The sequence below is a fragment of the Ictidomys tridecemlineatus genome, chromosome 2, assembly GCF_052094955.1.
Source record: "Ictidomys tridecemlineatus isolate mIctTri1 chromosome 2, mIctTri1.hap1, whole genome shotgun sequence".
Lineage (NCBI taxonomy): Eukaryota > Metazoa > Chordata > Mammalia > Rodentia > Sciuridae > Ictidomys > Ictidomys tridecemlineatus.
This window is the reverse complement of record NC_135478.1, coordinates 230,920,785-230,944,907: the sequence shown is the minus strand read 5'-3', so window position 1 is coordinate 230,944,907 and position 24,123 is coordinate 230,920,785. Positions and strand designations below refer to the sequence as shown.

At 60.0% G+C, this 24,123-nt stretch overlaps 1 protein-coding gene across 8 annotated transcripts in view; it reads left to right on the top strand.

The window, feature by feature from the left end:
* Positions 1-24,123, top strand: part of Ptprn2 (protein tyrosine phosphatase receptor type N2) — an 875,713-nt gene that overhangs the window by 801,664 nt on the left and 49,926 nt on the right. For 7 of the 8 annotated variants that reach the window (XM_078040940.1, XM_078040938.1, XM_078040939.1 and 4 more), the window contains one exon: positions 10,691-10,885. The exons of the other annotated variant lie outside the window; for it this stretch is intronic. In XM_078040940.1, the coding sequence (XP_077897066.1) occupies positions 10,691-10,885 (195 nt within the window). The remainder of the gene's footprint in view (positions 1-10,690; positions 10,886-24,123) is intronic. 8 annotated transcript variants of the gene reach the window in all.

The following is a 24,123-nucleotide window of genomic DNA, read 5'->3' as shown; positions in this document are numbered from 1 at the left end:
TGCTGACATGGGAGGAGCTGGTCTGGGGGCCCTTTAGAACTCTTAGACTGCAGCACCCAGAGCAGTGCCCAGCGGGCAGGAAGCAGTCAGCAGACGCGGTGTGCCGTCGATGTGGCCAGTGACTGTGACAGTGACCACACATGATGACCATTCATTACCTCTTGAGCAAAAAGGTGGCAGAAGCCTATGTGGAGAATGGCTGCCCATTGTCTTGTCCTATGTCAGGCGCAGGCTGCTCTGAGTTGGCTATTTAAAATTGCCTGAATATGACAGTTGTGCCATGGGAGGCCACTAAGACTGGCTTGGCTTGCAGCAGTGGCGAGGACCCATGACCTTGGGAGGCAGCCCTTGAGCTGTGAGGGCTAGAGTCGAGTTCCTGGTGGTCTGTCCTGTGGGTGGCAGCCTGGCTGGAGGGGTTTTGCTGGTCTAACCAGGCCCCCAGGAGTAGCTGGGACTATCACAGGTGTCCGTCTTCCACCTCCAATCAAAGCATCGAGATAGTACAGAAACCCACCTTGAAATGCCTGTCTGGGTGAGAGTGCTTCCAAAGTCATGTGTCCTTCCTGGGTTTCCCGTTTTATACTCTTTCCTGATTTCAATCTGATCATCAGTAGAAGTAAACAAAGCCCTTAAGGAGACAGTTGTTTAGTAAAAGGGACTCAGTGGCCTCTGTCTTAGGTACGTCAGCATGTCCCGCTGCAGGTCACTATGTTGAACAGTCAAGTCCTCACCGCTAGGTACCTGCTAACTGCAGAGGAGCAAGGCAAGATGGTGCCCCTTCCAGCCACCTCCCAGGGTCGAGAGAAGAGAACACAGCGCTCACATCCCGGCCCAGGATGTGAGCAGCATTCACATCCCTTGGCAGCAGGACCCAATCCCAGCTCCCTGGTGGCGCACCCTTGGTGGGCTCACACCCAGACACCAGAGTGAGAGAGAGCAGTGCTTACTGAAGCCCTGAGACCCACAGGGGCCACTGAAGAGGACAGAATATGGCCAGAAGGTGCTACAGTTTGGGAGGCAGCTCATGCTAAGCGTGAGACCAGACCAAAGTGGAGGACAGAGTGGCAGGTCCAGGGAGGTGGGCAGCTGTCCTCTAGATTCAGAAGAATAAGTGAAGACTTATATCAGTTAAAATGAGTCTATGCTCTTAAGTTTCATTTTGAGAAAACATCTGTGAAATTGGGGGCACCATCCACCCCAGAGTGGCTCTGTTAGTTCACTAATGTGGTGCCTGGCGCTTAGATGGGGAGATGCCACTCCACTAGCAGCACCTGTGTATGCAGAGCCCCGGTGTGCAGAGCTGGTGTGCAGAGCCTCAGTGTGCAGAGCCCAGGTATGCAGAGCCCCATGTGCATACCCCCAGTGTGCATAGCCTTAGTTTGCATAGCCCAGGTGTACAGAGCCTCAGTGTGCAGAGCCCAGGTGTGCAGAGCCAAGGTGTGCAAAACCCCATGTGTGCAGAGTCCCAGGGTGCAGAGCCCCAGGGTGCAGAGTCCAGGTGTGCAGAGCCCCGGTTTGCAGAGCCAAAGTGTGTAGAGCCCAGGTGTGCAGAGCCCAGGTGTGCAGAGTCCCAGGGTGCAGAGCCCCAGGGTGCAGAGTCCAGGTGTGCAGAGCCCCGGTTTGCAGAGCCAAAGTGTGCAGAGCCCAGGTGTGCAGAGCCCAGGTGTGCAGAGCCCCAGGTGTGCAGAGCCCCAGGGTGCATAGATCCCAGGTGCGCAGAGCCCAGGTGTGCAGAGCCCAGGTGTGCAGAGCCTCAGTGTGCAGAGCCCCAGGGTGCAGAGCCCAGGTGTGCAGATCCTCCGGGTGAAGAGCCCCAGGGTGCAGAGCCCAGGTGTGCAGAGCCCCAGGGTGCAGAGCCCAGGTGTGCAGAGCCTCAGTGTGCAGAGCCCCAGGGTGAAGAGCCCAGGTGTGCAGAGCCCAGGTGTGCAGAGCCCCAGGTGTGCAGAGCCCAGGTGTGCAGAGCCCAGGTGTGCAGCACCCAGATGTGCAGAGCCCAGGTGTGCATAACCCCAGTGTGCATAGCCCAGGTGTGCATAGCCCCAGCGTGCAGAGCCCCAGTGTGCAGAGCCTCAGTGAATAGAGCCCAGATGTGCAGAGCCCCAGTGTGTAGAGTCCCGGTGCACAGCGTCTGAGCATACGTAGCCCAGATGTGCAGCATCCAAGTGTGCATAGCCCCGGTGTGCAGAGTCCAGGTGCGTAGAGCCCAGGTGTGCATAGCCCCGGTGTGCAGAGCCTTGGTGCATAGCATCCAGGTGTGCAGAGCCCCAGTTTGCAGAGCCCTTGTGTCAACACCCAGGTGCGCAGAGCCCAGGTGCACAGAGCCCAGGTGTCAGTGCCCAAGTGTGCATAACTCAGGTGCTCGGAGTTCAGGTATGCAGAGCCCAGGTGTCAATACCCAGGTGTGCAGAGCCTAGGTGTCAGCACCCAGGTGCACAGAGCCCAGGTGCACAGTGCCCACGTGTGCAGAGCCCAGGTATTAGTGCTCAGGTGCAAAGAGCCCAAGTGCACAGAACCCAGGTGTGCAGCGCCCAGGTATGCAGAGCCCAGGTGTCAGCACCTAGGTGTGCAGAGCCCAGGTGTCAGCACCCAGGTGCGCAGTGCCCAGGTGCTCAGAGCCCAGGTGTGCAGCGCCCAGGTGTCAATAAACAGGTGTGTAGATCTCAGGTGTCAATAACCAGGTGTGCAGAGCCCAGGTGTGCAGAGCCCTTGTGTCAATGCCCAGGTGCGCAGATCCCAGGTGCACAGAGCCCAGGTGTCAGCACCCAAGTGTGCATAACCCAGGTTCTCGGAGCCCAGGTGTGCAGAGCCCGGGTGTCAATACCCAGGTGTGCAGAGCCTAGGTGTCAGCACCCAAGTGCTCAGAGCCCAGGTGTGCAGAGCCCATATGTACAGAGTTCAGGTATTAGTACTCAGGTGCACAGAGCCCAAGTGCACAGAGCCCAAGTGCACAGAGCCCAGGTGTCAGCACCCAGGTGCGCAGTGCCCACGTGCACAGAGCCCAAGTGCACAGAGCCCAGGTGTCAATAACCAGGTGTGCAGAGCCCAGGTGTGCAGAGCCTAGGTGTCAGCACCCAAGTGCACAGAGCCTAGGTGCACAGTGCCCACGTGTGCAGAGCCCACGTGTGCAGAGCCCAGGTATTAGCGCTCAGGTGCACATAGCCCAAGTATTCAGAGCCCAGGTGTCAGCACCCAGGTGCACAGAGCCCAGGTGTGTAGAGTCCAGGTGCACAGAGCCCAGGTATGCAGAGCCCAGGTGTCAGCACCCAGGTGTGCAAAGCCCCAGTGCGCAGAGCCCAGGTGCACAGAGCCCAGGTGTGCAGAGCCCAGGTGCACAGAGCCCAGGTGTGCAGAGCCCAGGTGTCAGCACCCAGGTGCACAGAGCCCAGGTACACAGAGCCCAAGTGCACAGAGCCCAGGTGTGCAGAGCCCAGGTGTCAGCACCCAGGTGCACAGAGCCCCGGTGTCAGCACCCAGGTGCGCAGAGCCCAGGTGTGCAGAGCCCAGGTGTCAGTGCCCAGGTGTGCAGAGCCTAGGTGCGCAGTGTGCAGGGTCCTCAGTGAGCTGCTGAGGGGATGGTGGTAGGCAGGGGATGGCCCAGGGATGGCTCAAAGGCTCTTCTATGCTGTGGCCTGCAGGTCTCTGAACCTGGCTCAGGAGCTGCCCTAAGGAAGGCCTTTCCTTGCAGTGTGTGGTGGGTGTGGAGTGCATGTGTGCGCCTGGAGTATCGTGCACGAACATGAAGCATGCCTGTGTGGGGGAAACAAGTGCTGCCTGGTCAGCTCAGGGGCAGATGGCTCTATGGGTCTGCTGTGGCTCTGACTCCGAAGTGGGAGCTTCCTTGGCTGTCCTGATGCACCCTGCATCCCCATGTCTCCTTGGGTGCCGGGGTGCTCCTAGCCCATGCAGACAGGGCCTGGCCATGGCTGCCCTTCCAGGACAGTCCAGTGGGGCTGCTCACAGTGGGGATGATGCTGGGAAGCAGCCCTGGGAAGACAGCCTGGAGCCCAAGCAGTCCTTGCTGTCAGTCTGGTCCATGAGGACACAAAGGCTGCTCCAAGAGAAGTGCACTGTGAGCAGGAGAGGTGAGTGGACGAGTGTCCCTGGGCCCTCTCCACTCACGTCTTCTCTCCACTTCCCACACGTACTGGCTAAGCGGATCACTTGGTTCTAATCACACTGAATGTAGAATCTTATGTTGTAAGCATACCTTATATCAAAGTAGTACATGTTCAATATAGAAAATACAAATAAGCAAAATAAAATAAAAGCCACCTGTGATCCCACCCGAGATGGAAAGCCACCATGAATAATTCAGTGCTGCCATTGAGGTTTCTCCTGGTCGTATTTACTTGTGAGCTCTGACTTTCTATGATAAGGCTTCCTGTGGTCACGTGCTCTGGGGCCCCTAAGCTGGTGGGGCTTGCAGCTGTGGGCGGCTTGTGCCGGCCACAGGCTCTGGAGGTGGGGTCCCTCCCCAGGGCCAGCTCCCATGCAGCACATTCTCCTGGTGCTTTATCCAGCCTGGAAGTAATTGGCCTTCGTCCCTCCCAGCCCACCCTAATGAACCCTTCTTCCCCCCATGGCTTTGTGCGCTTGTTCCTTAGTTTTGTCCTGTTACTACTAATTATGCTCCGCAAATAACCCTAAAAATCCCAGGCTTCCTTTGTGTGCACGCTCAGGCAGCGCGCTGCTTTGTTCCGACCATTCCTGGAAAGGTGCGGAGGGCTTCCCTTGAGCCTTTGTAGTCTTGGTCTATTGGTGGAATTTGAGAATGACAGGTCTTTTCTCTCCAAGTGATCCCGCTCTCTGTAATTTCCCCCCGTCAGATGCAGAGTTGAGAAATGAGACATTTGCATTATTGTGTGTGGATGAATTTCTGCCCCCAGAATCCTATTCAGCTTATTTTGCAAATTGTGGCGTAAAGAAGTATAAAATACGTGGAGGACTCTGTAGAAACCTCCCAGGGCTTCGGCTCAGCTGCAGCAGAAGCAAGTGGTTGTACCGAGAGCCGTGACGAAGGTGTCAGGACGTGTGTATGCATCTCTCTCTGCTGAATCTGTGTCCTTACACTCTGAGGGTTTGTCTGAAGGCGTGCAGTTTCCCAGGCCTATGCCAGTCCTTGCTGGCGTGAGCCGTGGGCTCTGTGCGGGTGCTGCTCTGGGGGTCCAGCCCTATAGGATGCAGGTTCTGTCTGCAGGCATTGGGCCGTGGGCTTTGGCAGCCTGGGCTGGTGCACCCTCTCCTTCCCAGCTGGCTCAGGTTGGCGGTAGCACCATACTGTGCCGAGATCTGTCTTACGCATGGAGAGCCTGGTGCCGGGTGCAGACCCCTGCATCTTGTCTTCCTTGGCACCTCCTGTCCCATTTGGGTGTCTCAGTGGTGCGGCACAAGCTTCCTGCCTCCCTCAGGGATGGGCACTGAGCTGTGAGGAGGTTGAGGGGAGCACTATTCTTTCTAGAATCCCAGTTGCTCTGACTACACCTGGGAATGGGGAGGAGCCTACTTGGTAGAGGAGTAGTCAGAAGTCACACTGGTGTGGTATGGCCCTGGTGGGTCCAGGAATGAAGGTCCCCAGATGTCACCATACCTTCAGCCCTGCCTGCACGCTGCCTACAGGGAAGCTGGCGGGTGGGTCCTGACACCAGCACGAGGTGGCCCAGCCCTGACGGGGTGCGTGCATCGCCTGCATCAGGTGTAGCAACTTGGAATCACCCCAGCACCCAGGCTGAATGGCTCTCTTGTTCCCATTTTACAGATCACAGAACCAAGTCACTTGTCCAGTGTCACCCCACTGTGAGGGCAGAGCTGGGGTTCAGACCCAGACAACCTACTACTGGTGCACCCTTGGATCCACCCGGGCCCGTCTTCCCTCCCAACAGTGGATTCATTTTCTGCTGTGGGACCCTTTTCTAAGACACCAACATCTCTGGGACACTTGCTTCCTGAGAACAGAGGCCACTCCTGCAGACACCACCTGCAGGGTCATGTGCCCCGTTACTGTCCACGGCCTTCCCGTCAGCAACTGCGGTGATAGGCATCTGTCATCCTCCAACTTCCTCATCCCCCGGCAGAGTCCAGACAGCCACAGCTGGCACCGATGTCCTGGGTGGCCACGTCTCTGGAGACACGCGCCCTTTCCAGGGACACACAGCTGAGGTTCAGCGAGTGCAGGAATGAGAGTGCTCTCTAGAAACTCCGAGTGTGCACACTCCTGGGTTCCCTCCCTCTTGCCTGTTGAGAGGAAGGATTGGTGCAAGACAAGACACCCGTGTGTCACACTCCCCGCTGCAGGAAGGCTGGAGTCGGCCTTGGCAGCAGGTGCGGCGTGAGCACTGTTCGGGTATTGACTAGCATGGCGTCCAAAGGGATTCCTGTGGGCTCTCCTCGACCCTCGCTGGCCTGGGTGGCCAGGAGAGCTGCTGTGTTCCCCCTTCCTAATTATGCACCTGTGGTCACCGAGCCACGGGAATGGCTGCAGAGCCCACCGTGGCGTTCATAAACTCGAGGTCACGAGCCACATACTCTGATCGCTTGGATGAAAGTGGTGGCGGTCACCCCAGGTCACAAACAGACCCCTGCTTTTTCTTTATTAGACTTGGCCTGGATCTCAGGCTTCCTCTAGGACCCTGCTTGGTGGCTTTGTTTTCAGAGTGAGGTGGCTAGAGGGTCCTGGACCTCTGTCCAGCTGAGTGAAGACCTATTCTCCAATGCCCCCTGTGTCCACGACAAAGCCTGTGCAGGGGAAGTGCGGGGGGGCCCCTGCGGGCTGCGCGGAGGTGGACCGGGCCTCTCTGAGCTTGCTCCTCTGCCAGTTAATGGCAGCGACAGGCCGCAGCTCTCGTCCTGGGTGTTGTGATCTGAACCAGGGAGCCTTGTTGTGGGTGTTGACTGTGCCCTTTCTGCTGGCTGCCAGGATTATAAATGAGGGAAAATTCAAACCGTCATTGGGCCGGTCTCCAGGTCTCTCCGGGGCCTGCCTGCATTGTTGATTCAGCATTATCAATTATCTTTTGCTCGAAGGAGACACTCTGGATGGCAGCTCTATTTTAAGCTCACCTCTCAGAGTGACTTCAGATGTTGATGTTGGCCAGGCCTGTTCCTGACGCCTGCTGGCAGGGCTTCTGCCATGTGCCGCGTGGCTCCGCACGAGGCCGGGGCACAGGGGCGCCCTGAGCAGGGCTGCCTGGCCAGGCGCCCCGCCCACCGGATGGAGGCTCAGCCATCGGCATCACTCTCCTCCTGAGCACCCCAGCCCTGCCATCCCAGGGCGCGGTGGCTCGTGCCCTGGAGGCTTTCTGTGGGCACGATGGCCCTGTTAGGCATGGGTGCTTTGGGGAGAGGCGTGCACAATGCATGGGCCATCTCTGGTCCCAGGAGGGGGATGCCGAAGTACAGCAGAGCCAGGGACCCCTCAGCCTCGCCAGGCCACGGCACAGCCTACAGCCTCACCGCTGTCTCTGGCACACAGGGGGAGGGGCTTGCCCCGACAGCATGTCACCTGTGACGGGCGGCCCTCACACTACCCACTGTGGAACCACGTGGAGGCCCTCAGTGCCTTCTGTCACGGGACCACCCTGAAGTGACAGCCAGGCGGACAGAGACGCTGAGGCCCACGAACACCATCTCTTCAGGGCCATCTGAGCTGGGCCCGCTGGGCCTCTGGGGAAGGAAGCCACATGGGGCAAGTCCCGTCTGGCACTAGTGGGCAGGCTGGTGCGGCCCGTTTCCAGGAAGTGCTCCGTCCACAGACAGCACGTGAGCTCCAGCCCTGGACCGAGGTTCAAAGGAAGCGTGAGCAGCAGTGTCCGCAAGCCAACAAGGAGTGGCCTCCCCTCTCACCTCCCTGCAGTAGGTCCACCGTCTGGGAGCTGCCCACAGCTCCTTCTGAGGAAGAATCCCACCTGAGGCCCAGCCCAGCCCTCCCACACTGACCTCCATGCAGGGAGAGTCCCCCGCGGTCCCACAGCCACGGTTCCCAGGACGTGGTCGAGTGTCGCCATCGGCCCCAGGAGGACAGTGAGCACAGAGAAGGCAGGCCTGGTGGTTTCCTGCATAGTCTCACACTCTGGAGTCCAGACAGGCCAGGCACAGGTGTGCTGGACAGATGGGCACTGGGCGACGGATGGACATGTGATGCCCAGCCTAGGCCAGCTGTTCTGAAGCAAGCTTCTCCTCTTCCCCTCGTGATTGTGATGACCGTGAGGTTGGCGCCATCACCTCCATTCCTCAGCGAGGAGCCAGTGCCCCGGGGCAGCCCGCACAGTCCAGGCCTCCTGCTGCAGGTGCTGCCAGCGAATGGAAGGCCCTGGAAATTGGGGAAGGGCCCCACTGAGTGCAGCCCCTGGAGGGCTCTGCTGGCTCCCTCTGGCCCAGGTCATCTGGGTGGAGGTGTAGCTCTCTCCTACCTGGCCAGCTCCCTGCAGCCTCCAGGAGCCCCATCGGCCAGCGTCCGCAGGTGGCAGATTGCCTTCTGTCCACCAGCTGGAAGCAGAGGAGCTCTGCAGCCCGAGGAGGCGGACGCACGGCGTCTCCTGCTTTGTCCCCGGGGGCCAGTGGCAGTTTCAGGAGGCCCAGTGCCCAGGAGTCCACGGCCGGCTCTCACCTTCCTGCCGCCCTCAGCCTCCTGGGCAGACTTCCCAGCTCCTCCCGTCGGGGATCAGCTGTCTGCCTCCTTCTGGGTGGAAACCCGAATCAGCAGGCCCACGACTCCATCAGCATCGCACCCAGCTGCTCCAGAGCCCCATGAAGGCCACAGTGGAGGGCCGCTCCCCAGCCTGCCCCGAAGACACACACTCAAGGGGACACGCTGGCCCTGAGCTGGCAGCAAACGGGCCGCGCCCAGGGAGCAGGCTCGGGCAGGCGCCTTCACCTGGAAAGGCATCCTCCCCCTACGGCTCCGTGCAGGGAGAGGCATCCTGAGCACGCCCAGCGCTGCCCTGGTGCCAGCCTCCCGCTCCCCTGAGCCACACACTCCTGCCAGGAGAACGGCAGCCAGTGTCCCCGGAAGGAGCTCCGGCCTGAGCCTGTCCAGCTCCCAGAGCCAGCCCAGACACAGTGCTCTTCCCACCGCCAAGCCCTGCAGCCACCAGGAGGGACGGCGCGCACCGACATTGGCCACGCAGCACTGAGCCTGCCAGCCATGCTGGAGAGCGCTGGCTGGAGAGCGTTGTGACGCTGTAGCCCTGACGCTCCAGTGCCATGGCTGGGGCCGCTGTTTCCCGGCAGCAGGCAGCCTGGAGCCTTTCACACCGAGCTTTCTGCCTCCGCCGCAGCCCTGTTGTCCACTTCTAAAGGGAAAGCTGAGGACCTCAGCCCCGCACCCAGCCCTGGGTGGCTGCAGTCCCTTCTGGGGGCGGGAGGACTGACGCCCAGGCCACCGGGTGCTCCTGGTGTGCACAGCAGAGGCTGCGCTGGGTGATGGCCCGTCTCCTGCCCGGGGCTGTGGAGCCGGGCTGGGCTGTGGCTGCACAGGTGCTGACCAGGTGGACTCTCCTCTGGAGCACCCGGGTGTGCCCTGGGCCAGGCCAAGCAGCGCCCACAGGCTGGTCACTGCCCCAGGGGCCAAGCTGGGTCCTCCCGGCATGGCGGGGCTTTGCTAGTCTGCTTTCCTTGTTTCTGAGATTCTGAGGACTCTTGACCCTGTTTTGTTTCCGTAGACACACTCCGTGGGGAGCTGACAGGGACTTGTCCGCAAGGTAGAGGCGGTGGAGTGGCCCTGCTCGCTGTGTCCTGCACAGGCAGGCACCTCTGGGGCTCACCTTCCCCGCCTCCTCCAGTGCCACGCTGGTCCTCGCCGTCAGCAGGGCGAGGTGTGCGACACCAGCCCCATAAGGGGCCCCTTCTCAAGGCCACTGGGCCGAGCTGTGCCTTACCTGGAAAGAGGGCCCTGGACTCCACTGTCCACTCTCAGACGGCCCAGCAGGCAGGGCGTGTTCTCCACAGGGGGCCAGCAGGTTCCCCGGGCTCTAAAGCCAAGGAACATGGCAGCCCAGGGCACGCAGGAGAGTGAGACCCTGGGAGCCTGGGGAGCCACGCCCCAGCGGGCAGGGCCATGGGAACGAAGTGGACAGTGCACAGGTCGGCCTGGCTGCTCTGAAGCCGCTCGTCCCTGGAGCGTTTCCAGCCCATCCATGGCCAAGGTCCCTCACCCACTTCCTCTGGCCATTCTTGCTGGGCAGAGGGACGGAACCCATGTGGGGGTCGTCACACTATCCCAGAATGACACCCTTTCCCCCGGAGGGACGGAGCCCCCAGGGCAGATCTGACAGTCACTGTCAGCCAGGGAGCAGGGTTGCCATGGTCCCCGACCCACACCTAGTGTGGCAGTTGTTTGAGGAGGAGAAAGAAGCGTGGGAGTGAGGCTCGCGCTCCAGCCCCGTGGCCTGGGTCAGGGCACCCGCGAAGCCCTGCCACGCACTCGTGAGAGGGGAGAGACCCTGGCCCCGGGCACCTGTCACAGAGTAGGTGCCCAGCCCTTCCCGAGACGGCAGGGTGAGTGTCCTCCGTCTCCCCCGGCCTGCTCCCTGCGTGGGGCAGGATGTCCAGGGCTACTGAGTTAGGCGCCCATGCGGGGGGTCCCAGTGACCAGGGGCTGGTCTCATGGGAGCAGCCTTGGCTCTCTTGCTGCCCGAGTTCCCGGCCTGCGGCCTTCCCCGAGGCTGGACGCCCTGACTCTGCCTCTGTCTTCCAGGAGCTGTGCCGCCAGCGCATGGCCCCCCGGCCCCCTGACCGCCCCGAGGGCCCACACACTTCCCGCATCAACAGCGTCTCGTCCCAGTTCAGCGACGGGCCAATGCCCAGCCCTTCTGCCCGCAGCAGCACCTCGTCCTGGTCAGAAGAGCCCGTCCAGCCTGACATGGACATCTCCACGGGCCACATGATCCTGGTAAGGCCACACCCTCTGGGGGGACACGGGAGCACTGACCCTCTGTCGAAGAGGGACGGGGAGCCCCAGAGCCCCCCTGGGGGCCCGGCCGTCAGTGTGCTTCTCGCACCAGCACGGGGTGGGCACCACGCCTCCCAGAAGCCCCTTGGCCCACAAGGGAGCGTGCTGCTGCCCAGAGGTGCCATCCCACATGCCTCGCCACGTGCAAGGTCGTGCGTAGACTGACCTGTTTTCAGCTGAGGAGCCACACATCTATTAGCACCTACTGTGTGCACGCCACTCTTTTGCTTTCTGAAGAACAAGTGGCTGTTGCCCCCTCCTCCTGGGTTCCCAGCCCACTGAGCGCCATCTCAGCAGACAGGTGTCCCTGTGTGTCCCTGTGAGTCCCTGTGACAGACGTCCCTCTGGAGGCGATTGATTGGGGTGCAGCCCAGCAGAGCTGCCTGTGGGCGGTGCAGCAGGAGACCTCAGTGCCTTCGGCAGGGAGGCACCGTCCCCGCACCCTGGTCCCCAGGGATGGACCACACCCTTGGCTGTGTGTTGCCACTTGGTGCTTAAGGAGTGCCGGGTCTTACGGGAGCCGTGTGGGTGGCTGGGTGCTTCCTGCGGTGTCCCTGGCCCAGCAGGGAGGCGGAGACACCAGGCCAGCCATGGGACTGCCCACACTGCCTGCCTCGACTGAGCAGCTCTGCCATGTGGGCAGGAACGTGTCCCGTGCGCAGCCAGCTCCCTGGACTCAGCAGGCCCTGCGCACTTCCATCGTGAACCTGGGGAAGCCGTCCTTACCTGACCACCTGACGGTGGCATGCACTGGTGGAGTTGGGCCACAGAGGGCCACAAGGCCTGGCGCTTGAGCCAGAGACAGAGCCAGAGGCTGCTGCTCACCAAGACCACTGGACAAGGCAGCGGGGGTTCAGGTCTATCCTGTGGGACAGGGCGGGTGGGGAGACCCAGGCGGCGGCAGCCGGCCTCCCAGGTTGTAGCACAGGACAGGGTCCAGGTCTCCCCCATCAAGTGCTGGACTAGGGCATGCCTCAAAGGCGGTCCCTCTGACGCAGCAGGGACAGTATCAGTGTGTCCAGGTGGGGCCAGCTGTTCATCGCTCACTTACAAACCTCACTCCTGCTGGGCGCCCAGGTGGCCCATGAACAGAGAAGCTGCTCTTCATGAGTGGCCGGCAGGTCACCGTCCCCTGGCCTCTCAGGGACTTTGATGTGTTCCGACTTACAGCCAGGCTCAGTGCTGGGGCGACTCGGCAGGGCTGTTGGAGCCCCCGTGTCCGGTGTCATGTGTCACGCAGAGTCCACGTGGCACAGGGACACGTGGTGCCCCTGTGGGAAGCTGGCCTGGGCTGCAGCATCGCGCCAGAGAGCAGCTCGAGTGCGATTTCACAGAGCACCCAGGCCCCAGAACAGACCCCTCAGCCGCCAGGTGCTCGCTAGGTCCAACAAGGTCCCTTCAAGCAGCCAGTGAATGCCGCCAGACTCCCAACGGGCCCTTTCCCCTGCAGCGCCACGGCTGGACCTGGTTCTCAGGCCTTGAGTGGGGTTCAGCCTGCTCCCTGACTCCATCCCACAGACCATAAGCTCCAGGGAGCTGGGCCTTCCTGGATCAGTGCCGTGTGCAAAGAACACTGTGACCGAGCACATTCCAGGCTCCAGGAGTGCGACAGCCAGCTGGGCAGTGGCACACGCCTGTGATGCCCATGGCTCAGGAGGCCCAGGCAGGAGGATCACAAGTTCAAGGCCAGCCTCAGCAAGTTAGGCCCTAAAGAACTTAGCAGGACCCTGTCTCAAAATACAAAGCTTTTATAAGGTCTGGGGATGTGACCTAGTGGTCAAGCACCCCAGGATCAATCCCTCCTACCAAACAAAAAGAGAGAATTCAGACAGCTGCAAGCAGGAGCTGGTGCGTGGAGAGAGGAGGGGTCCGGCGTGGGGGACCGGTCTTCTCGTCACGCTGGAGTGCTGCTCCCTCTCCTCTGACCTGAGACAGGGGCTCACCTTGGGCGTTCCCCTGGCGCAGTGTGAGGCCGCTCAGGGGAGGCCAGGGGGGCACAGCAGGAGAAGACGGGACGGGGGGCAGAGGTCCCCGTGAAGGCTGGCCTCGGCCCCGGCTGCGGGACGTCTGCGTGTCGGTACCTCGGAAGGTGCTGGAAGAGCTGACCTTCCCACTCATTAACGCTGCAAGGAGGATGATCCTGTGCTGACGGTCACTCTGGCCTCGTTGGGACCTGCCTATCCTTATCAGACCACTGACCTGGTGACGCACGGAGCCACAGAGTGCAGACGTGACGTCCAGGCGACCCCAGGACCACTGTTCCAGAGGGTCAGCGGCACGTCCGGGGGAGCATGGTATTCCAACACCCGCTCAAGGGCACACAGAGGGAAAGCCGTTGGCATCTGAGCGCCCGGGTGGGAGCAAGGGGCACCCAGGGTGCCAGGGGGAGGCGTCCACGGCAGTGGGGAATGCTCATGCTGCACCATTGCTGGCCACGCTGGCCTGAGGTGATGGGCCGCTGGCCCTGGGGGCCCTGGGGGGAGGGCACGGCACCTGCCTTGCTGCGTGGCGCACTGAGGTGCCAGGCGGAGCCCAGGCAGGTTTCTGCTGGAGACACCCCCCTAGGCAGAGCAGGGTGGGCAGGGCAGGGTGGGCAGGGGAAGGAGCCTCTGGAGGAGGCCAAACGCTGTGTGACCTCGGAGGCCATTGCTGCCGTTCAGCGAGGCCTCCCCACAGGGAGCAACCCTGCCCGGGTCAGGGCCCGGGCACCAACTCATAAGTACCGTGGAGTCACTGGGGCTGGGAGGGGACCCCCATCGGGAACCCGCCCCTCCCTCAGAGCGCTGGCCAGGCGCTGCTGCTGGGCTCCATGGGTTCAGCCACTGAGAAGCCCGTGACGTGGTGGACACGGCCTCACAGCTGTCACAGATGGCCCTGCACTTCTGTGCAGGCCACGCCTTCCTCAGGGTCCTGCCACCTCCGTGTGGGCCGAAGAATCTCTTTGATTTCTGTCTTAAAGGACACAGTCCTGGTCACTGTGCCAAGGGGCGGGGCCGCCTGCCTGCCTCTGGGGGGGGAGGGGCAGGTTCCTGTCCCAGGAGCATCACTGCCCCGTCTCATCCCCGGAAACCCAGCATGGGACCGCATTCAGGCCACTCCTCGGATGCAGGGTGGACTGCACGCTCAGAGGTGAAGGAGTCCGAGGCCGGACAGCACCAGTGGCCACGGCCCCACACTGAGAAGACAGCCCCATCCCCTCCCCCACGCTCTTACTCCCCACAGAGGACCCCGGCCCGAGGCAGCAGGAGCCCCCCACCAGGATGGCTGGCAGCCTGGGCTGCAGGGTGGCAGGTGCCAGCTCTCCCAGGCCTCGCCCCCCATTCCTGGACTTGGCTTCTTGTGCGCCCAAGGACCCTCCGCTGTCACCACCTCAGCCCCTCAGCCCCGCTGTCCACACACCTTTCCACCTGTAGCAGGACGCAGCGACTGCGTGACCAACAGGCACCCTTCACGAGGTGGCTTCTGCCCCTCCCCGTCCCCGCTGCGGGCAAAGCCACGGAAGGCGCTTCCTGGTGCTTCTATCTGTAAGAGGAGCACTGTGCGTCTGAGACTCCTGCTGTCTGCCCTTGGGGCATCGCGGGCACCGGGGCACCAGGAGGGGCCACCGAGGACTTCCCCCTGCAGAAGGGCTTCCTTTCTGCCTGACTGGACAGTGTCCTGAGGCTGCCTTAGATGCCCAGAGGAGGAGAGCCAGTTAGGTGACTGAGGCAGGTGGGGAACGTCCAGGATGGAGAATCGCTGGCTCTGAGGCCCTCGGGTGTCCTGCCGTGGCCTCCGTGGCCTGGGGGATGGTCCTAGCCCAGGGCCCACCCAGAGCTGGAGGTGGCCTCTGACAGGGCGGGGCTGCAGCACTGCCGGGTGCTGTGTGGGGGAGGGCGCTGGAGCACCCTCTACCTGAAGCAGGACGCCCTCCAGGCTCTGTCAGCAGGACTTCCAGCCGCCAGGCCCCTTCTGAAGGCAGTGTCGTGTGCCCTGACTGACGGTTTTCTTCACGCCATCATGTTGGCCAAGCCGGCGGAGCAGGCCCAGCGTCCAGGCCCAGGGACTGTGTCAGTGCTGCCCGGGCTGCACAGGAGCGTTGGCCCGGCTCTGTGCTGGTGGGAGGTGGACTGCAGGAGCACCTTCCACCCAGGCCTCGCCCGGGTCAGGGACAGATGGAGGACGGCAGGGTGACCCCTACTCCATGTGAGCCACAGGGTGGCCCGGGCTGTGGCGTGGATGCTGGTTTCAGGGAAGCCACGCACCTGCCTAGGAGGCGGCACGTGGGAGGCTCTGTGTGGGTGTGGGGCTCAGCCCTGTTCCCTGCAGCGCGCTGTTCTGTTGTGCGTATGCGTCAGCTTCTCTGTGGTTTCCTGTTGTGGCAACAGCAGGCAGTTCAGACCCCTCCCCCCCAGGGCACCGGCCGTGTACACACACGCAGACTGAACTCCACCTGAGTCCCGGCTCACCGAGGCACAGTGGCGTCAGCCAGAGTGGTCATTCCTGGCAGCACGGTGGGCTGGTCTGCTCCACAGACCCCCGAGGGCTGGGGACACTGAGCCCCTGGCAGGTCGGTGGGACTGTCTGTCGTCAGGAGACCAAATCTCACCAGGCCCCGCGGCCGGGGACACGTCCTAGGGCCTGGGGTGAGGGTGGTTCCTCGGCTCTGCACCTAGAAGCTGGCTCCGTCGGGCCTTCGCCCTAGACAGGGGTGGGTGGTGGCCGAGCCCCCACCGGGGACTGCAGGCAGCAAAGTGCGGCCTCCTGGGACGCGGCCGACCTGCAGCAGTGGGCTGCAGCCCCTCTGCTCTGCATCCTGTCTGATGGCCACGTCCTCCTTGGCAGACATTCCCGTCACGGGTGGAAGGGGTGACATCGAGTAAGTAGCCTCCAGCATCCGATGACATTTGCTGAATTGAGTCACCGACACTCTGTCTGGTGGCCGCTGCCCGTGCTGAGCGGCTGGGGAGCTGCTGGCGCTCCACCAGGGCAGGGTCTGGAGGCACTCACCCACCAGGCGTCTTCTGAGGCTGGGCCTGCGACGGCCAGGTAGCACACAGGCTCCCTGGGGGCCAGCCCGGCCAGCAGACCCGGTGGCTCTGACCTCTGCCAGGTGCAGCTGGTGCTCTGAGGAGTTGGCCCGCAGCAGCTCTCTGCAGGTGGGACCATCTGGGGCTCTGTGCCTGACTTGCAGAACACAGCTGTGAAGACTCATGGACTCACACGGTCCCTCCCATGGCTCAGAGCGCAGCATGCACCTGGTACCTCACGGCCCTGGACGTGGTCGGTGACAGTGTCCTGGGTGGAGATGGTGCTACCCTGCCCATAAGAAGCTCATGTCCATTGGGGTGGAAGGGGTGAATGGCCAGGGAGCACTGGTCCTGGCCAAACACCTGCTGGTGCTCTTTCCTGGAAGACCGTCCTTCATGAGGGTTGGGAGTCCTGACCTGGGCTTGTGGGCCAGGTGAGTGTGTGATGCAAGGTCTTTGTTAGTGAGCAGCAGCCACTTTGGGACAGGTGGAAGTCGGCAGGGCGACCTTTACTCCATGTGAGCCACAGGGCAACCCGTATGGACAGACCCATGTGGAAGGACCAGAAGTCCGCTGTGGCCCAGGTGCAGCCCTGCACATCAGCACGTGGGTTTGTGTGACATTTAGGTCCTCTTTGCCTTTCAACTGTAGACCACCTTTACCATTAATGTTCAGAGCCAGCGTGTGCTTAGGTCGACCCTCACTTTACCAGAATAACTCCCTTACCTTCCCTCTTCTTCGTTCTCCTTTGGGTCAAGTTGCCTCTTTCCTAAAGTACGTCTTTCAGTGTTTTAGTGGGAAGGTGCTCCAGTCCCCGAGAGTCTTTGATTTCCACACTCTGAGGACCAGCCAGGGATCAAACCCTAGGTACTGTTGTCTCATGGTTTCAGAGAGCTGTTCACTTCCTCTGACACCCTGCTGCCAGGGAGATCCTGAGCTGTATCTGAGGGCTGGTCTTGTGACTCATCTCTTCTTTCTTTCTAATTTCCATGCCTTTGTCATTTTGAAATTTCCTCATGCTCTCTCTTGGAATGGACATGTTTTATTTTTATTTTCACTCCAGATTTATGAGGATCCTAGAACCAGAGAATTTCTGTCATCTATCAATTCTAGACACTCATAAACCATTAACAATTTAAATTTGTTTCTCTTTCATTTTTCTCCTCTAACAGAAATCTGTTAGGAATTCTTATTCTCAAGTCTCTCAACTTTTTAAATATTTTTTCTTTGTCCTGAATTCCAAAGAATTTTCTTCAGATCTGCCTTCCACTATGCATGTCTCTCTTCAGCAGTGTCTCATCTACTTATATAATCCACCCATGGTATTTATAATTTCCAGGAGAATACTTTTCAATTACACTTTTTCTATTTTGTTCTTTTTCAAACCTACCTTCTGAGTTTTTCTTTTTATTTCTTTTTGTTGTTGGTGGTGGTTTCCTCTTAATCCATCAATCATTGCAAATGTATCATATGATTTTTTTATCTGACATTTTGTTAGGTTCCCATGGGGCTAATCCTGCTGTCATATGTTGGTGGATTTGCTCATGGTGGTTTGCTATTTGGGAGGCATCTGATTGTATTCAGACCAAACTCCTGGTCAGTGGGGCTTGATCACTAGATTTGTGGGGCCCTATGCTAAGGGGACTTGACTTCAAGAGGTTTTGAGAGTCCTTTTGTCATATACTGTGGCTGTCCTTAATCCAGGGCCATCTTTCCTATAGTTCCTCTGGGGCCCCAGATCACACCTGTGTTGTTCACTGGAGCTCAATTCTAGATGAGGTCATGGTTCAGATACCTCCCCAGAGTGAGGCCCTGTGAGGACAATGAGCCGCACCGTCCCTACAGTGCCGCTGGTCCTGACTTAGGTGTGCATAGTGTGGTCCAATCCCTGCCTTCTGCAGAGCAGGGCTTCCCTTCTGGCCCCGCGGGACCCTGGTTGTAGGTACAGGAAGGTGCCTGGCCCCACAGCAGCTCAAGGGCCTGGCCACATCTCCACTTGGGGTGTCACTTCCTCTGCCTTCTGACTCCTGGGATTTCCCTTCCTCTGTGAAAGGCAAGTGAGCCTCAGCCCAGCCTCTCTAGGTGTCTTGAAGAAGATAACACCTTGGGCACCTGTTTCCCTATCACCGCAAATACCCAGGGCCCATGGGACAGGAAAAGCAGAGCGACCCTGCACTGTGGTCTGACTCCACGTCACCCTGACAGTCACCGCCAAGAACCACCTGTGTTCTGCACAATGGAGACGTGGTACCGTGGCGGTCTGTGGCCAGAGCGGGCGAGGCAGCAGCCCGGTTCTCAGACTCTCCTCTCTGGATCCAGGCAGGTGTGGACAGGAGAGGGGCCCCACGTGCAGTGGCCGGTGGCGGTGGGGAAATCCCCGATGGCCTGCCCAGAGGTGATGAGGAAGCTCTAGGGGGAGGGTGGGCTGGAACGAAGAGCAGGAGGATGATTCAAATGCAGGTGCTCTCCACCGCTGGCCTGGAGCCTGCCCTGTGCCTGCGGCTGCTGCAGGCCACAGTGTGCCTGGCCTTGAGCTGGAGAGGGAACTCACGGGTGGTCTCACCGCTCGCGGCTCACCCCCAGTTGTGAGAGTCCTGCCCAACACTCAGCGTCCTTTGCTCTCCTTCACGCTCCTCGCTTCCAGCAGCTGAGTGAGCAGTGGCCCTGCCCTGGGCTTTCCCCTCACCCTCTGTCCAGCGGTTTCCCTTTCTCGGAGCGCCTGGGAGAAGGAGAGGGCAGCCAGGCCCCGGCAGGTCTGGCTGGGGAGGGGCGGCCCTGGGACTCCCCGGGAGCTTGGGTCATGGTGTGTGCGCTGTCCCTTGGGCTCGCTGTTCCTCGTGAGGGTACAGTCTTAGGAAGACTGAATCAAGCCTTCTCCCCTCAGCATGCGCTTTTAGAATGCCTGCAGATATTTTCTAATAACCTGTTGTGGAACCCAGTGTCTCCCCTCTGCTGCGGGAGGAAGTCACGTCTGTGTCACCGTCCCGGGCCACCCGCCTGCTCTTGCTGGAATTCTTTATTACCCCTAGAAACTTCATCAGAAAATCGTCACGAGCACATCGTGGTGCAGCATGTCAAAAAGGCTGCTGCTAAGAAAAGCCTTGCCGCTGGGTTGCTAGGCAACCACCCTCCTCTCTCCTCCTCCCCAAGGCCCCGGCGTCACCGCGGTCGTCATCCGTGGAGGGAAGCTGTGTCCTCTGGGCCTTCTTGTGCTGGCTGTGTCCCACGAAGGTGCTGAGTCTTAAGAGAGAATCTGCTTCTAGGGTTGCAATCGGGACTGGCCATTTGCATCCCGTAGGTGACCGCCAGGTGGGGGGACGTGGGTGGGCAGCCGTGTAAACAGGTGAGTGCTCTGTGCCCAGCACACAGGAGTGCTCCACAGGGCCACTCAGGGAGAGGCGTCCATGCACTGGGAAGGCCAGCGTCTTGGGACGCCCGCAGTGTGGATGTGGGCCGAGGTCTGTCCCCGCCCCGCCGAGTGGGGTCTGTCTCTCTTACAGTTTGTCATGGGGTAGCAGGTCTCCCCAGGGCTTTGTTGTCCTAAAATCACATCCTCATGAATGGCTTTTTAAAAATATCCGATCACCCCTGCCTTTCCTGTTAACTCTGTGGAATCCAGAGTTGAGAAAATGAGTCTCGTAGGTTACTGGAATTTTTAAGTAAATCATAGCTTAAAGTGCTTTTCCTATGTCAGTCAAAGGGGCAAGGTCGAGGTGGAAATCAAATTCTTATTTTCTCACTCAATAAAGACTATATAATGACTTATGTTAATAAAAGTCTGTTGGAAAACAAATCTCTGCAGGTAGACCCTTCTCTATGGTCCAGTAAGTTACAGGAGTGAGCAGAAATCCGCTCGGGCCAGGGTCCTCCCCCCTCTGCCTGACCTGATTTCTGTTCCTAGTCGAAGCCGGAGGTGAGGCCTCTCTCCTCACGAAGGGCTGGTGGGCTGCGAACTGACTTGGTCAAACTTTGATTATCCAGATGGAGTGAGGGGATTTAATTATTTAAAAGGCTGAGAAAGTAATCAGGAGACTTTGATCTGTTTAGAATGACAGATTTATCTCTGTCTTCCACGTGGCTTCTTCTAACCGTCCAGTGTTTCCTATTTATTAAGATAATTGTATTGTTGATAGAAATAAGTTAACTCAATAGAAGTCATTTCTTTGATAAATAGCTATTTGGGGAGTCCAAGATTCCCTGGATAGATACTTTAAATTTTTAAAAGGAAGAAGAAATCAGTAGAAATATCATAAAGTTGAATTACACTTTTTTTTGGACTTGTTTTATAGAAGTTGCTGCTCACTAGCATTTAAAATCTTCACATTGTAATTTTTTTAACTGTACACCAAAATTACAGGAGAGACAAAAGATATTTGGTAAAGGCAGGTGCTGTGGATAAATAGTGCTCCTCTCATTAACATATTCCCCTCATCACTGTGGAGTTATGGTCCGTAGCCAGGGGAAGCCAGCGGACGGCACTCAGAGGTGGACCCAAGCTGACTTCCGCCCCACGCTTCCATACAACTGACCATTAACGAAGCCCGAGACGGAGGCTTCAAATCTATAATCATTACTATTTGAATGACAAGCAAAGAATTTTATCAGCAGAGTTTTAAATGAAAGAGGATTAGCAGCTCAGGTTGAAATTGTTAATCTTTCTTATGAAAATAATTTTGAAGAAAATGTTTTAGTGGGAGAGAGGCTTGAGGAAAGCTTCCACTGTTAAAAGGGCCATTTCCTGCCACTCCACGGGGGTCTGTCTGCTTCCAACAGCAGGACGTGGGGCCGCTAGGACACTCCAGGGGGGTGTGGCGGGTCCCCATGCATCCCCCGGGGCGGGCCTGGGAGCCAGCACAGCACCGAGGCTGAAGCACGGGTCTGAGAACCTCCTAAGCCCCTCTAAGTGTCTGGTGGGACACAGAGGTGCCCCTGCCTCTGAGGCTCGTCCGGCTTCGGACAGTGACGTCCACGTTGGAACCGTTTGCTGGCAAGTGTCCATTTGGGCAGAAGCAGCCCACTGCTGCCAGGCGACACAGAAGTTCTAAGGAAGGCTCTGGCCCTCCACTTCACCCCGGTTCCCTCACCTCTGCCCCAGGGTAGGCCCACCTGCTAGGGTCCAGGACACCGACTAGGAGGTCGGGGAACCAGGGCAGCCGCGGGGCAGCGAGGGGGCTAGAAGGAAGGCTGAAGGGCCCTCGAGGTCTGGGCTCTGCCACCTAACGGCAGCAGGAAGTTCCAAACCACTCCCACGGGGCCTGGCCCTGGCTGCTCGCTGGCCTGCCCATCTTCCAGGAGGGACTCAACCCCGCCCCACACCCCCCCCCCGGACCCCCTGGCAGCCTGGGTCCCGGGGTCACCTCCTCTTGCCTTGGCTGTCTTCTGAAGTCGTCCTCTGGCTCTGGCCGTCCGGGCGTCTGTGGACTCTCCTGCAGCTGGAGACCAGCCCCAGGGAGGCCTCCTTCCGCAGTGGCTGGGCCCCGGACCTACAGTCTGGGGGAGGCACTGGGTCAGACTGGGGTGGGGCCTGGCTCTCAGCAGGACCCGAGCTGGCCTGCGCCCCCTCATCATCTGCCACTCCTGAAAGCATCTCTCTCTGCATTTCCTGTCACCTACGTGTATGATGGGAAGAAAGACGACAGGATCGTGCCGCCTGCGTCACAGTTGTCATGGATGGCTCCCGTTTAACTGTCCCATGGGGACCGCTGCGGCCCTCCACACACCCCAGGCCTGGCGCACCAAGAGGAGCCAGCAGAGATGGCCGGTGGGTCCTGCAGCAGGCCTCCCGCGTCCCAGAACAGGGGCTGAGAACAAGGCGGCTCCGTGCTTCGGGTCTGCCAGTTAGAACTGCTCCGGACAGAGTGCGCCTCCACGGGCAGGGCCCAGCGTCCTTGTCACACGGGGGTTTCCTTCTCTTCATTTCATCCCGGGTGGGCGAAGGTTACCGGCTCACCTGCAAGGTGCGCCTTCCCACGCTCTGGGCTCGCTCTAGACGTATAATCCAAAAGCAGAATCACAGTAAGAGATGCACCAGGCTCAGTGGAGCCCTGCGCGTCCGGCTCCGCCAGTCCTCGCTGCCCCCGACGCCCTGCTCTCCAGGAAGGCCTTCCTCCACTCCCCTCTTCAGAGGCTCTCGGAGGTGCCCGGCCTCAGTTCCTACTTGCAGAGCAAAGAGCAGGCCCTCCCGAGGCCCTTCCTAACCGGAGTGGGAGGGGGTGCTGTGGCCTGGCGTAGTCTGAGGAAGAGGGGTTCTCAGACTGGACTGAGTTCTTCCATTCTGAAAAGGACGGGTTCCACGAAGCGGACTGCTTGGAGGGCTCTGACCTCGACACCATGCAGAGGACTCGGTGCCGCCGCTCTTCAGGCGGCTCCATCACGGCTGCACCTTCTGCAGCGTAGCAGCGGGCATCCCGGGCGGGGGCCTTCTCTGGAAAGTCTCAGGTCCTGCAGAGTGGTGTATGACTCCAGTGATCCGGACCTTCTGTCCAGCTTGGTTGGCATTGGTCCTGAGCCACCTGGGGAATGGCTTCCAGAGGCCACTGGGCTTGCAGCTGGGGAAAGACACCATTCAGAGCAAGGACTTGAAAGGGACACTGGCTACTGCGGGTGGGTGAGGCCAGGTCTCAGGCTGCGTAGGCTTTTGCTGGCCGGTTTCGTCCAGCTCTGCCCTGCACAGTACCCTCGGCTGGGCAAAGCCAGGGGACCCACACAGAGTGATTCCTCCTAAGAAACCAGCCAGGAGCCCTTGCTAGGTGCAGGGGAAGGGAACGGGCCCCACGAGTGGTCCTTCATGGGTCCTCCTGATTCCTGGGGTCCTGTTCTCCTCAGGCTTTGCACAGAGAGCCGGAGGCTGAGTTCCAGACCCCAGGCTTGCTTTTCCTGAGCAAACTCTGGCACACCCTTGCACCTGCCCAGTGGGCTCCTGGGCCCTGTGGGTGCATCTGCTCTACCTTTGAAGTTCCTTCCTGGAGCCACAGCAGGGGTGCGCTGGCCCAGCCCACCGCCTGGGGCCCACCTCACTGGCCGTGGTGGCTGGCATGTTCAGGAGCAGGAGGGCCAGGGACCTTGGGTCAGCCAGACAGCAGTTTGAACACTGCTGGTGGCCTGTGACTCCCGTTTTAAGCAAGACTTCCCCAGGCTGAGACAGCGAGGCCGCCCTCCAGGCCCCCGCCGCGATGGACTCAGGTGGCCCTGCTGCTGTCTGAGTCTGAGTCCCGTGTTCCGACATGCCTGCCCTACATCCCACACCACACTTACCACGTGCCAGATGCAGCACCCACAGACACCAACACCCTTCACGAAGCACTGTGCAGTTCCCCACGCTCTGGTCACAGATGCGCGGCCAGGTCAGCTGGCCTCATCCCGTCCTCCCTTGGGACCTGCACACTCAGCAGGAGGTTCCTGGGCAGGTGAGACCTGACGCTCCACCTTGTTTTCTGGGGCACCTTGGCAGAGGCACTCAGGTCTAGGGGTCCCCAGGCCTGAGTCTAGAGCCGCGCGACCCTCCCACTGTTCTTCATGCTGCACCCCCACCCGGAGGTGACAGCACCCCCTGCTGACTGGTGTGGGCCCACAAGCACTCTGTCTGCTCTCCCAGGGGCACGTCAAATGCCAGCTTTTGCTGCCAGCGTGGGCTGGAGCTGCGTGTGGCGAGGGGTGGTCAGTGCTCAGCCTGACAGTGGGCTGCAGTCCTGTGCTCCGGGCAGACCCTGGGTGCTGCTGCTGGTGACACTCTGCAGCTGAGTCGTCACCTGCCCTGTGGGGCACTTCAGCTTCCCGTCATCTCTCGAGCAGCATCCCCAGTAATTCCTCTTCCCTGGGTAACCTTCTTTAAAAATAGTCAACAGAGGACGAATGGACAGGTGGGGAGCATGTTCCGGAACCACCTGGGGTCGTGGTCTGGTGTGGAGACAGAACCACGGGCATCAGGCTGTGCACACGTCACTGATGAACCCGCCGCGCGATGTGAACTTGGTAGAAATCCCACTGTCCTCAGCCACAGTGTGAACAGTGACGCCCTGCTGGTGGCCCCTGCGCGTCTCCGGGTGGCGCCCTGCCTGCTGACAGTCCGCCCCATCATCCCTTGGCCCCGCCTTCAAGCCACAGTCTGATGCTGGTACTGGGGCAGCTCAGTGAGTCACTTCTCCCCAGGTGAGGGCCAGGATCCCCAGC